This window comes from Moschus berezovskii, chromosome 18 (assembly GCF_049115385.1).
Source record: "Moschus berezovskii isolate FMDL1 chromosome 18, NW_MosBer_1.0, whole genome shotgun sequence".
NCBI classification, from domain to species: domain Eukaryota; kingdom Metazoa; phylum Chordata; class Mammalia; order Artiodactyla; family Moschidae; genus Moschus; species Moschus berezovskii.
In genome coordinates, this window is record NC_142477.1 from 47034752 (window position 1) to 47046835 (window position 12084).

The following is a 12084-nucleotide window of genomic DNA, read 5'->3' on the forward strand; positions in this document are numbered from 1 at the left end:
ATAAGGAAAGTGCTGGAGCTGAGCCTGAATCTCAAATGAGAGATTTCAAAACAGCAAAGAGAATGGTTTAGGGAAGACAACATACTTCCACAGATGCATGGAAGTGTCATATGTTGGACCTGTGGGAAAAGAACATTTATTTTCATTTTTTTCCTCATATCTAACTATAAATATAGACTTTCTATGTTAAAATTTCTCAACCATATCAGAACTGCTGCTCCCTTTTTATAACAATAATTTATAACCCTCACTTTACTGTCCTGGAATAATATTTATAGATAACTGACTAGACCTAGGAAGTTAAATCTATCTATCTAATAACCCCACTATAATACAGGAAGAAATAAAATAAAATAGCAATTTAATTAAATAATTTGTATTTCAATACAAAATGTTCAGGCACAATTTCACTAGAAATCCCAGGTGGCCCTTGTGTTAAAGAACCCGCCTGCCAATGCAGGAGACATAAGAGACATGAGTTTGAATCCTGGATTGGGAAGATCTCCCTGGAGGAGGGCATGGCAACCCACTCCAGTATGTTTGCCTGGAGAATCCCATGAACAAAGGGGCCTTGTGGGTGGGCTACAGTTTGTGGGGTCTCACGTAGTCAGACACAACTAGAGCGACTTAGAACAAGCATATATATAGAACCACCAGACTGTGACAACTTAAGCAGGTTTCAAAAAGCCATTGGAGAATGTCACGGCTTTTGACCATAATACTTTATTTAGTATTATTTTAATATTTATTTATTAGACTTCTTCAGGTCCCAGTTGCGGGATCTTGGTTGCAGCATGTGGACTTCTCTCTAGCTGTGGTGTATGGGCTCTAGGATGCAAAGGCTCGGGCGTTGTGGCAGGCAGGCTTAGTTGTACCACAGCATGTGGGCTCTTTGTTCCCCCACCAGGGATCAAACCTGCTTCCTCTGCATTGGAAGGTGAATTATTAACCACTGGACCACCAGGAAAGTCTCTTTATCTATAATACTTAAAATCTAAGGCCAGTAACAACCTTAATAGGGAAGATCATAATATCCATTTTCTTCCAGGAGAATGTCAACTAAATAAACATATATAGATAAATATATGTTTCATAGATTCTATTCCTTCCCCAAATCTTAAATCCACTTTCCTGCTGCCCTCTCCCCTTCCAAAACAAAGATGAGAGATTAAAGGAAAATGCATTTCTTGTCCATTGGCCTTTTCTCACTACACTGCTTAGGCCCCAAATTTTAGACACTTTCTTTTACCTACATTCAATTCAATTCAGGATCTGTGATCACTCCCACTATCTTCACTGCTATTGTCTCTTCAAGTCACTGAGTTTTTGCCTAAAATATGGCAAAATGTCTTCTAATTGATTTCTCTGCTTCCAAATTTCATGCTTTACAATCTATTTCTAAATCAGTCAGAGTGTTATGGACTGAATTGTGTCTCTCTAACATTCCTATGTTTATGCTCTAACCTCCAATGTAACTGTATTTGGAGACAGAGGTTTTATGGAAGAAATTAAGTTTAAACATGGTCTTAAGGGTAGGGCACTAATCTGATAGGCCTCTCTCCTTATAATAAGAGGCCCAGGAGAGCTCAGTTTTTACCATGTGAGGACACAGCAAGTAGGGAGTTGACTTCATGCCAGGAAGAGAGCTCTCACCAGAACTCAACTATGCTGGCACCCTCATCTTGAATTTTCAGCCTTTAGAACCATGAGAAAATAAATTTCTGTTGTTAAGTCCCCCAGCTTGTGGTATTAAAAAGCCTAATACATAGAGCAATTTTTAAAAAAAAAACCTAAGTCACAACATGCATCCCTCTGAGTGGAACACTCAACTCGATTCTTACTCCTCTGAGTATTATTATAGGTAAGAGTTCTAGCAATCCTAGAAATTGCTTTCAGTTCAGTTCAGTTTAGTTGCTCAGTCATGTCCGACTCTGTGACCCCATGAATCAGGAACCTATAAACTCTGGCTTCTTTCCTTCCTAATTCCATTTCCTACTGCTCTCCCCATCCATCATGCCCCTTTAACCACACTGCCCTCCTCTTATTCTTCAACCCACCAGGAATATTCCCATCTCAGGCACATCCCCATCTCAGAGCCTCTGTGCCAACTATTCCTTCTGACAGAATTCTCTTTTCTCAAGTCATGATTCACTCCTCACTTCGAGTCTTTGCTCAAAAATTAATGACTTAATGAAAAAAATAATGAATTTATGGTATCTGTCAGTTTAATACACTCACAACTTCAGAGTTAAATTGTATCACCTGTTATATCTTAAAGGAATACAAATTATAACTTCCTTTTAGTAAAAAAATGTTTGGTTTTTAATACCCTCAAGGATTATTGCAATAAATCCAAATAAATATTCCAGCTCCTAATTAAGATAGGAATGCGAGTCTATAAATTAAATCACCTGAAATGACTTTATATTAATATTTTACTGATTTTGATGAATTTTTCAGCAGATATTTGGTAAGGACCCACTATGCAAGGTTGATTGGCCACTGAAGAATCAAAAATAAAATAGTCCCTACTTCAAGGAGCTCACAGAGTTGTAGGGACCAACTTATGTTGAAATAATCACTGCTATTAGCACAATGCAAAACTTAAACACAATTGCTTAATAGTTTTTATTTCCTTTTTTTAAAAGTTCAGTTCAGTCACTCAGTCGTGTCTGACTCTTTGCGACCCCATGAATCACAGCACGCCAGGCCTCCCTGTCCATCACCAACTCCCGGAGTTCACTCAAACTCATGTCCATCCAGTCGGTGATGCCATCCAGCCATCTCATCCCCTGTCGTCCCCGTCCCCTCCCGCCAACCCCCCCCCCCAAGTAAAAGTATACTCCTCATTTAGTGAATTATATCATTAAACTACATATCAACTAGCATAGAGACTGATACGGAATTATTTTCCTAAAAATTAGCACTAGTCATCTATGAGTGATGCTTTCATCATTTGAAAAGTAAGCATGTATCAAAAAAACATGTTAGATCAATATTTTCAATAACAGGTGTCAACCCCAAGAACTAAAATTGAAAAGTGATGTTATATCCAAAAATGAAACGAGCAAATTTAGCCAAGAGAAAGAGGTTTCGCTCAAGAATGTTCCTAAAGTGTTTCTGGCAAAAATTTTGCCCTGTTTCTAAACAGGCAGCATCCCCTATTTAAAAGTTTCACTCCTCCCCGCCATATCTCGGAAAACCTATCGGTGCACGAGTTCTTCCTTTCAACAACAAACTCCTAGGTTCAGAAAAAAATCAGGCTGTAGAAGCTCTATGATTGGCTAAGACGCGAATGACGTAAGGTTTCTCAAGCCCACTAAGAATCGTCCGCCCCTAACTGGCTCAGATTCCACCTTCTGATTGGTCCTTACGGCAAGAAGGCAGGGGAATTGCTAAAGTTGACCTCTGGGACCGAAACCCAGGAAAAGATGGCGGCGGCCAGGTGCTGGAGGTCTGTGCTCCGTAGTCCAGGGCTGTCTTTGCACACCGCGGCCGAGGCCGCCGTCACGGCCCCAGAAGTGACCGGCTCAGATGTCAAGGCGGCCCCAGTCGCTCGCTACCCGCCGATCGTGGCCTCCCTCACTGCCGACAGCAAGGCGGCACGGCAGCGGCGAGTGGAGCGATGGCAGGCCACGGTGCACGCGGCCAAGTCGGTGGACGAGAAGCTGCGAATTCTTACCAAGATGCAGTTCATGAAATACGTAGTTTACCCGCAGACCTTCGCCCTGAACGCCGACCGCTGGTACCAGAGCTTCACCAAGACCGTGTTCCTCTCGGGGCTCCCGCCGCCGCCTGCCCAGCCGGATCGGGAGGCCGCGCAGCTGGACCTCGCTGCAGTGCGCGCCGCCGCCTGTGACTGCCTCCTGCAGGAGCACTTCTTTCTGCGGCGCAAGAAGCGTGCGCCCATCTACCAGGAGCGCTACGCCGTCGCCTCACCTTTCTTGGACCAACTGGTAGCTTCCCTCACCGGCTTGCTCAGCGCTAAAAATCCCGTCCTGGCTGCCGCCGCCCTCGGTGAGCCTCGGGCCGCCTTTCGGGGCGGGGGAGGTGGGGATGGTAGGGGACCGTGGGTGCGTGCTAAGTCGCTTAAGTAGTGTCCGACTCTGCTGCCTCATGGCCTGTAGTTCGCCAGGCTCTTCTGTCCGTGGAATTTTTCAGGCAGGAATACTGGAGTGGGTTGCCGTACCCTGCTCCAGGGGATCTTCCCCTCCCGGGGATGGAGCCGGCTCTCCTGTCTTCTGTATTGGCAGGCGGGTTCTTTACCACTCGCGCCACCTGGGAAGCCATCTTTCTGCGCCAAACTTGCCCCCTCTTCATTTCTTTCTTCTTGGTCAGTTCTTTCCCAGTCCTTTCTCTCCTAGCTAGGGGCCGCGGCCGGAGACTGGTTGCCGTGTCTGAGCTTCCACTTACTAACTGTACTGCTTAGTGCCGGTCCAGCCAAATGGAAGAGTAGTGTTGGTTAAAAGAAAGGGCTGCTAGAGAGCGGGTCAGACCTGGGGTTGCCTTGTCGCTCTTCCTCCAAGTTACTGACCTTTTGGCGGTTTTTAAACCGATTTTGGCCTAGTTTTTCCCTCATTTTCAAGGTGAGACTACAATAATAGTACTACTTGGTCATAGAACTGTTAAGATTAAAGATGGTATTGATTAAAATACCTAACGTATATTCAGCACTTTCTGTATGCCTGACCTTGTTCTGTATTTTATATGTGCCAAATTTAATCCTTACAATTACTTTACAGTAGGTAGTACTGTTTTCATAAAAACCAAACAAACCCAAAGCACAGAGTCATAAAGTGTATTTAGTCAAAGAACCTATTGCTGGTAGATTTGGAGGACAGGCTTCAAACTCAGTTTTTTGGGTTTCCAATAAACAGCAATTTCTGTTATACTGTTAAAAGCAGGCTTGAAAAATAATTCATGGATAGTATTTTAAAGATCAGTGTTTCTGAGGCGTTCATGATTTTGTATCTGCCACCCCTGTAGGTATCTTAATAAATATTTATTGAGTTAATGTTATTATAACTGTAGGTGTGTGTTCAACTGAGTCTTGTAGTGTGCTTGTTACTTCCTTGCCAGTTGGGAATGAAGTGGTCTCCAGGGAAACATCACAGACTTTTGCTCATGATTGATGGCCTGGGAAAGTTGATTTAATCTGCTCAAGACCTAGGTTCCTCTTGTATGTAAAGGAGATGATGACAACTATACATACCTTTGAGAGTTATTGTGAAGATTGAATTAGTAATTCATGAGACAGCTGTGACTCTTACTAAACTTTTTATATCTGGTGAGTGAGATTGCTGTTGCTCTTATTTTGTGTTTATTCTTAACTGAGAAACTTCTTTGGTCGCAACGTTTAATGTACTGTGGCACAGGTAGATAATAACAGTTTAAACATTATGTTTATGTTGTGATTGTTTAAGTTATTACATAATTCAAACTTTAACTTACGCCAAAGAGTAATTTTTGGTGTATTTTCAATTAGCACAGTTGTTCTTGAATTATGTATTGCTGAGCCTGGTATTCTGAGAACAACTAGATTTATTCAGATTATCAGATAAAAATGTTTTGAATATCTTTTGATAGATTGTAACCGCCCAGTTCACTTCTACTGGTTGCGAGGTGAAGAAATTATTCCTAGAGGTCATCGGAAAGGTCGAGTTGATGCTGTGCGATACCAAATCAACGATAAACCACACAACCAGATTCGAATATCCAGACAGCTCCCTGAGGTAAGGATGTATTGCTTATGTGTCTGTTCACAGTTGAAGAGGAAGTATCAGCGTGCTAGGTCAGTGGTCCCTAACTTTTTTGACACCAGGGACTGGTTTTTGTGGAAGACAGTATTTCCCTGGACTTGGGGCAGGAGTTGGTGGGGAATGATTTCAGGATGATTCAAGTGTGTTACATTTATTGTGCACTTAATTTCTATTATTATTAAATTGTGACATATAATGAAATAATTATAGAACTGACCATAATGCAGAGTCAGTGGGAGCCCTGAGTTTGTTTGCCGCAACTGGACAGTCCCATCTTGGGGTGATGGGGGACCACGACACCGAAGGAATGTTGCTTCTGTCCTATCTACTCTGTAGTTTCCTTTTGCCTACTGTCGCTGCAGAAAACCCTGCTTCACAAAGATAGGATGTTGGAAATGGAAATAGACTTTTCAGTGCTTTTGTGGCGGTTTGATAATCTGCCTTGACTAAACATATAGAGGTTTGAAGTTGTCTCAAACATACTTTTAAGACCACTGTCGTTTGTGTCTCAAGCAGTATTGTGAGCCACGGGGAGCAGCTGTAAAAACAGACAAGTCTTTGCTCACCTGCTGCTCACCTCTTGCTTTACAGCACAGTTCCTGACAGGCCATGGACCAGTACCTGTCTGTAGCCCAGGAGTTGGGGACCCCTGTGCTAGGTAATGGGTTAGGAAGGATAAAAAGTTTTGGGTAGAGCCCTTTTCTTTCAAGTGTATTTGGAGTACATCTCATCTGAAATACTTTTTCAGCTTTTTAACTGTGTATTCTTCAGAGGTCAGATAATCATTTTAAGTGAGGTTAAGACATCAGTTTTTAGGACCATACAAATCTTTTCATTTTCTTAATATAAAAATACTGATGATAGTTTATAATTTATAGTGAACTATCCTATGTCATTGTAAATCTCATTTTTACAGCTCGAAGTATTCAGTTTACAGGTATCCAGTTCTTTTGGAGAAAACAAGTGTATTCTGAATATTATCTGTGTGTCCATGTCAGAGGTTGGCACATTTCTTCTGCAAAGGTCCAAATAGTAAATATTTTAGGGGCCATAAGTTTCTGTTGCATTCTCAGTTTTTATCATGTAAAAATAGCCCTGTATCATATGTAAATGAATTTGCATGACTGTGTTCCAGTAAAACTTTATTTGGAAAAACAGCTGGCTAGATTTGGCCCATCATTAGATGGTAGAGTTTAATTATTTAAGATTTTTAACTAATAAGAATGTGAGTAAAATATATGCTGGTGTTGCTGTGAATTTACTTACGACTTTTTTCTTTAAGTTTGTGCCACTGGATTATTCTGTACCTGTAGAAGTCCCTGTTAAGAATTGTAAGCCAGACAAACTCCCATTATTCAAACGGCAATATGAAAATGCTATCTTTATTGGTAAGTTTCTCTTTTAATAAATGTTTTCAAAGTGTCCTGTGCAAATTTGCATAATTAATTTTTGATGACCAAGAAGGTCAGCCTGTCCATGAGCAATGTAACTCATCTCAGGTTGCAACATGCATGAAATTGAAAGAATATTCTTTCAACTTACCATTTAAAATTTTATGTTTCTACTGAATTACAGTATTTAAGGTTAAAAAACAGTTATAGTTTCTGATTTAACTTGACTCTGTATGAAAGTCATTGCTGCTGCTGCTGCTAAGTTGCTTCAGTCGCGTCCGACTCTGTGCGACCCCATAGACAGCAGCCCACCAGGCTCCCCCGTCATGGGATTCTCCAGGCAAGAACACTGGAATGGGTTGCTATTTCCTTCTCCAATGTGTGAAAGTGAAAAGTGAAAGTGAAGTCACTCAGTCGTGTCCGACTCTTTGTGAGCCCATGGACTGAAGCCTGCCAGGCTCTTCCACCCATGGGATTTTCCCGGCAAGAGTACTGAAGTGGGGTGCCATTAGGTCCATGCAAATGGCACATTTCTTTTCCTCTTTATGACTGAGTAGTATTCCATTGTGCACACATGCACACGTGCGCGCGTGCACACACATATGTGTATACATACACAACACACACCACATTTTCTTTATTCATTCTTTTATTGAAGGATATTTAGGTTGCTTGCATATCCTGGCTTTTGTAAATAGTGCTACTATGAACATTGGGATACATGTATCTTTTGGAATTCTGGTTTTCTCCAGATATGTGCCAGGGAGTGAGACTGTTGGGTCACATGGTATTTCTGTTCTTAATTTTTTAAGGAATCTCCATGCTGTCCTCCATAGTGAATTTATCAATTTACATTCCCACCAACAGTGTAAGAAGGTTCCCCTTTCACCACACCTTCAGCATTTATCGTTTGTATATTTTTTGATGATGGCCATTTTGACTGGTATGAAGTGGTACCTCATTATAGTTTTCTTTTGCACTTCTCTAATAATTAGTGATGCTGAGCATCTTTTCATGTGACTTTTGGCCATCTGTATGCCTTTGTTGGAGAAATGTCTATTTAGGCCTTCTGTCCATGTTTTGATTGGGTTATTTGTTTTTTGATATTGAGCTGCATGAGTAATTGTTTATTTTGGAGATTAATCCCTTTAGTGCCACTGAACCATACAGATAAATATGGTTAAAATAGTATGTTTTATATTATGTGACTTTTACCATAATTTTAAAAACATAAAAAATAGTTATACATGTTATGCTTTGTTGATTTGTTATTTATATGGAAAAGTGTGTTTTTTCAAAAATAAAAAAGTATAGAGCTGAATTTGAGGTAGTGATTGACTTTTTTCAAAAAGAAGCCTCCCATTTATATAACACACTATGATAACCATCAGGAATGTAAAAATTAATCTCTGCCCTCATGCAGCTTATACTTTGGCTATTTTTTCTCTTGTTTACTAATTCCTAGATGAATGAAAAACATTTTTAAGAAAGCAGCTTTATGCTAGTCCTCCAGAACTGTTTGATCAGTCCTTTATCAATCACTGTGGTAGTCTTGGAGAGTGAATTGTGGGGAACTTTTGGTTTAAAAGACTTTCCACTAAAATCAAGAATGTCAGCATTATATAGGAAGTTTTTAAAGTTATGAAATATTTGCATCCTTTGGTGAATATCACCAGTGAAATAACAAAGTTCCCAATGATGACCAAGGAGTTTGAGAAAACTGACATAATAGGGAATTATAAATTTTACGTATATTCTTTTGACTGATGATAGCTGGCAGATTGTACTTTCAGGTGAAATTTTTTATGAACAATAAGTAAACCAAGCTTTCCATTCGTGTATTTTTAGTGCTGATCACATAATGAGTAGAGCAGATATATGCGTTTGAAGTAAATACTGAGGACGTGTTTCTAGATTCCCTACTTGTGCATTTCATCTGAAATGTTTTTATTTTGCTCTCAGGCACAAGGACATCAGATCCACTCTGTTATGGACATACCCAGTTTCATCTGCTACCTGACAAATTAAAAAGGGAACGGCTTTTGAAACAAAACTGTGCTGATCAGATAGAAGTCATTTTTAGAGCTAATGCTATTGCAAGCCTTTTTGCTTGGACTGGAGCACAGGCTATGTATCAAGGTAAAACTAGTTTTATGGCATCAATGTTATTGGAAGACATTTTAGGAATTTAGCAGGTCAAATTATTTTCTTCAGGTTAAAACGTAGGTAGAATCTTAACATTTTGAAAATTTGCATTGGCACAATGCAATTGTTTTAAAATCCATAGTTGACACTTTGGTAATTACACTCATCTTTTACTTTGACCATTTTTGTGTGAATGCATTTTTTTCTGATGATATTCTCAAACATTTCAAAGACTAGCTAACTGAATCAACTCTGGATGATAACAGCTTTCTGAAACTAGAAAATGAACTGCTTTCATGGATTTTAAATTTTAGATTAAATCACAGTTATCATGTATAATTTCTTTGAGGACCATATCTAGGGTATAGATTGGGTGACAGTTCATTCAGTTAATGGCTTACGGTTTTTATATACCAGGCACTGTTGGCTTTGGAGATGCAGTGTTTAATGAGAGAGATCCTGCTTTCCTGGAGCTTATGTTATAGTAGGGATAGTTAAAGATAGTAAACATGTAGTGTTTTTGAAAGTATTAATCACTCCAGTCATGTCCAACTCTATGTGACCCTATGGACTGTAGCCCACCAGGCTTCTCTGTCCATGGGGATTCTCCAGGCAAGAATAGTGGAGTGGATAGCTATTCCCTCCTTCAGGGAATCTTCCAGCTAGTGGTGATGCTCTGAAGAGAATATACTAGATGAAGGGTAGAATGTGCATAGGGTGCAGGTATAAATGAGGCATGGGGCAGAATCACTTTAGACTTTTATAATTCAGGGGAGGTCTCTAAAGATTTTCATTTGAACAGAGACCTGAAGGATGAGGAGCCACGTTTGCATAAACCTGTGGGAAGGACACTTCCAGGCAAAGGGAATGACAGGTAGCTCTGAGATAGGAACAGATTTGAAGTGTTTAAGGAACAGCATGAAGGCTGATGAAGAAAGGGAGTGGGAGAATGAAGATAGGGAGCTGGAGTGAGATAGAGGAAGCTGGAGGCATGCCACAGGACTTTCGGAGCCCACTGTGAACCAATTGACTTTTGTTACAAAACCAGAAGTAATAGAATCCTTACCTAGGTTGCTGCTACTCCTATATAAACATCCAGGAGGAATTTTAACAGTGATTTAATTATTGCCAGACTCACCTTTTTTTTCCTTTGTATATGTATTTTTAACCTCATACTCAAAATTGTTGACTTATGTCTTTATAATATAACTAAATAGATAAGAGTAGGAATACAAGTAGACAATCAGAAAAATTAAGAGGAAACTTTATTGAAGATGTTAGAACGGCATAGTTTATCCATAAAAAATAAAGTACTTCTTTTTATATTATAATTCTGTATTTTAACAATACTATTTATTGACTGTCTTCATTAAAGTTGATATAAAATATATATGTGGCAAAATTTACAACTTACTACGTGCCCCTTGAATTTAAAAGTATTAAAGCCAGTCAGCCTGGACCAGGAAACAGCCAGAAAATTTGAATAATAAAGATATTCACATATCCTGGAACCTTACGATGACATAAAATACCCTAGGCAAAAAGAAAACAACTCATAAAACCAATTTTGAATTATAAATTAAGACATAGAATTCAAAAAATAACTACATGGTTGAAGTTCTTAGAAAGTCAAGGGTTTTTATGAGGGCTTTTTTTTTGTATATTTGGTGAAATAAATGTCTGTAATGATTATTGGGTGGTAGATGCTGCTGGTATAAGGGAAATTTGAACATATTTAGGATTGGTGAATAATGATGTGGAGACATCTGCATAAATGGAGCTCACTTCTCTTAGGTGAAGTGAGTTAAGGTTGAAATCTGATGAAGTCCAAAGTTGTCGAAAAGGTGTATCATGAACTTTGGGGATCCTAGAAGGAAGGAAATAGTTCTTGATGCAGAAATGGAATATAGGATTAGGATGGAGAAGATAGCAAAAATATTGAGATCTCTAGAAATTTGATAGGTAAAATATCCAGGTTATAGGAGGTATTTTATAACCTCTAGTGTGTGTGTTTTGTTTTGGTAAAATATATTCTATATATGAGTTTCAGCATAACTTTTCTTCTACAGGATTCTGGAGTGAAGCAGACGTTACTCGACCTTTTGTCTCCCAGGGTGTGATCACAGATGGAAAATACTTCTCCTTTTTCTGTTACCAGTTAAACACTTTAGCACTGACTGCACAAGCTGATCAAAACAACCCTCGTAAAAATTTATGTTGGGGGACACAAAGTAAGCCTCTTTATGAAACAATCGAAGATAATGATATCAAAGGTTTTAATGATGACGTTTTACTTCAGTTAGTTCGCTTTCTACTAAATAGACCAGAAGAAGACAAAGCACAGCTGTTGGGAAATTAAGAAAAAACATTTGCTTTGGGACTTTGGGAATACTTAAATTTCACTGAAGGGACAATAAAAGGAATTTTGGTAAAGAGACTTCTGTCAAATATTAACTACATTGATTTTGAGACAAATGTTTCTTTATGTTAACCTATGATTAGACCTTTCATTCTGCTCAAAATACTAGGAGATTTAATTTTAGATACAGTATGTTGATTAAAAATAATTTCATTCATATGTGTCTAATTGATGAGACTAATTGAATAATCTTCAGTACTTGGTGTTAGTTTCTGTGTATAAGTGCATATCACTTACTGCATACCACTCACTGCATGACAGGCTGGTAATCTGAGAGACTAGGAGTTGGGGCAAGGAAAAATGACTTTATTTGGAAAGCCAGCAAGCTGAGAAGATGACAGACTAATGTCCTAAAGAATGATTTTAATTT

General features: G+C 39.2%; 1 protein-coding gene across 1 annotated transcript; it reads left to right on the forward strand.

Moving 5' to 3' along the window:
• Positions 1 to 3414: 3414 nt before the first annotated feature.
• On the forward strand, positions 3415 to 11732 carry MRPS30 (mitochondrial ribosomal protein S30). Its single transcript, XM_055422082.2, has 5 exons — positions 3415 to 4017; positions 5587 to 5732; positions 7042 to 7147; positions 9113 to 9289; positions 11365 to 11732. Exons 1-5 carry the CDS (start codon positions 3432 to 3434, stop codon positions 11652 to 11654), a joined length of 1305 nt encoding a protein of 434 aa, XP_055278057.2. The 5' UTR covers positions 3415 to 3431; the 3' UTR covers positions 11655 to 11732.
• The last annotated feature ends 352 nt before the right edge of the window (positions 11733 to 12084 follow it).

Coding starts and splice junctions, on each gene's coding strand:
- MRPS30 (XM_055422082.2), top strand. CDS start 3,432: ATGGCGGCGGCCAGGTGCTGGAGGTCTGTGCTCCGTAGTCCAGGGCTG. Junction 5,733..7,041: donor TATCCAGACAGCTCCCTGAG/GTAAGGATGTAT, acceptor TTTTTCTTTAAG/TTTGTGCCACTGGATTATTC. Junction 9,290..11,364: donor AGCACAGGCTATGTATCAAG/GTAAAACTAGTT, acceptor TTTCTTCTACAG/GATTCTGGAGTGAAGCAGAC.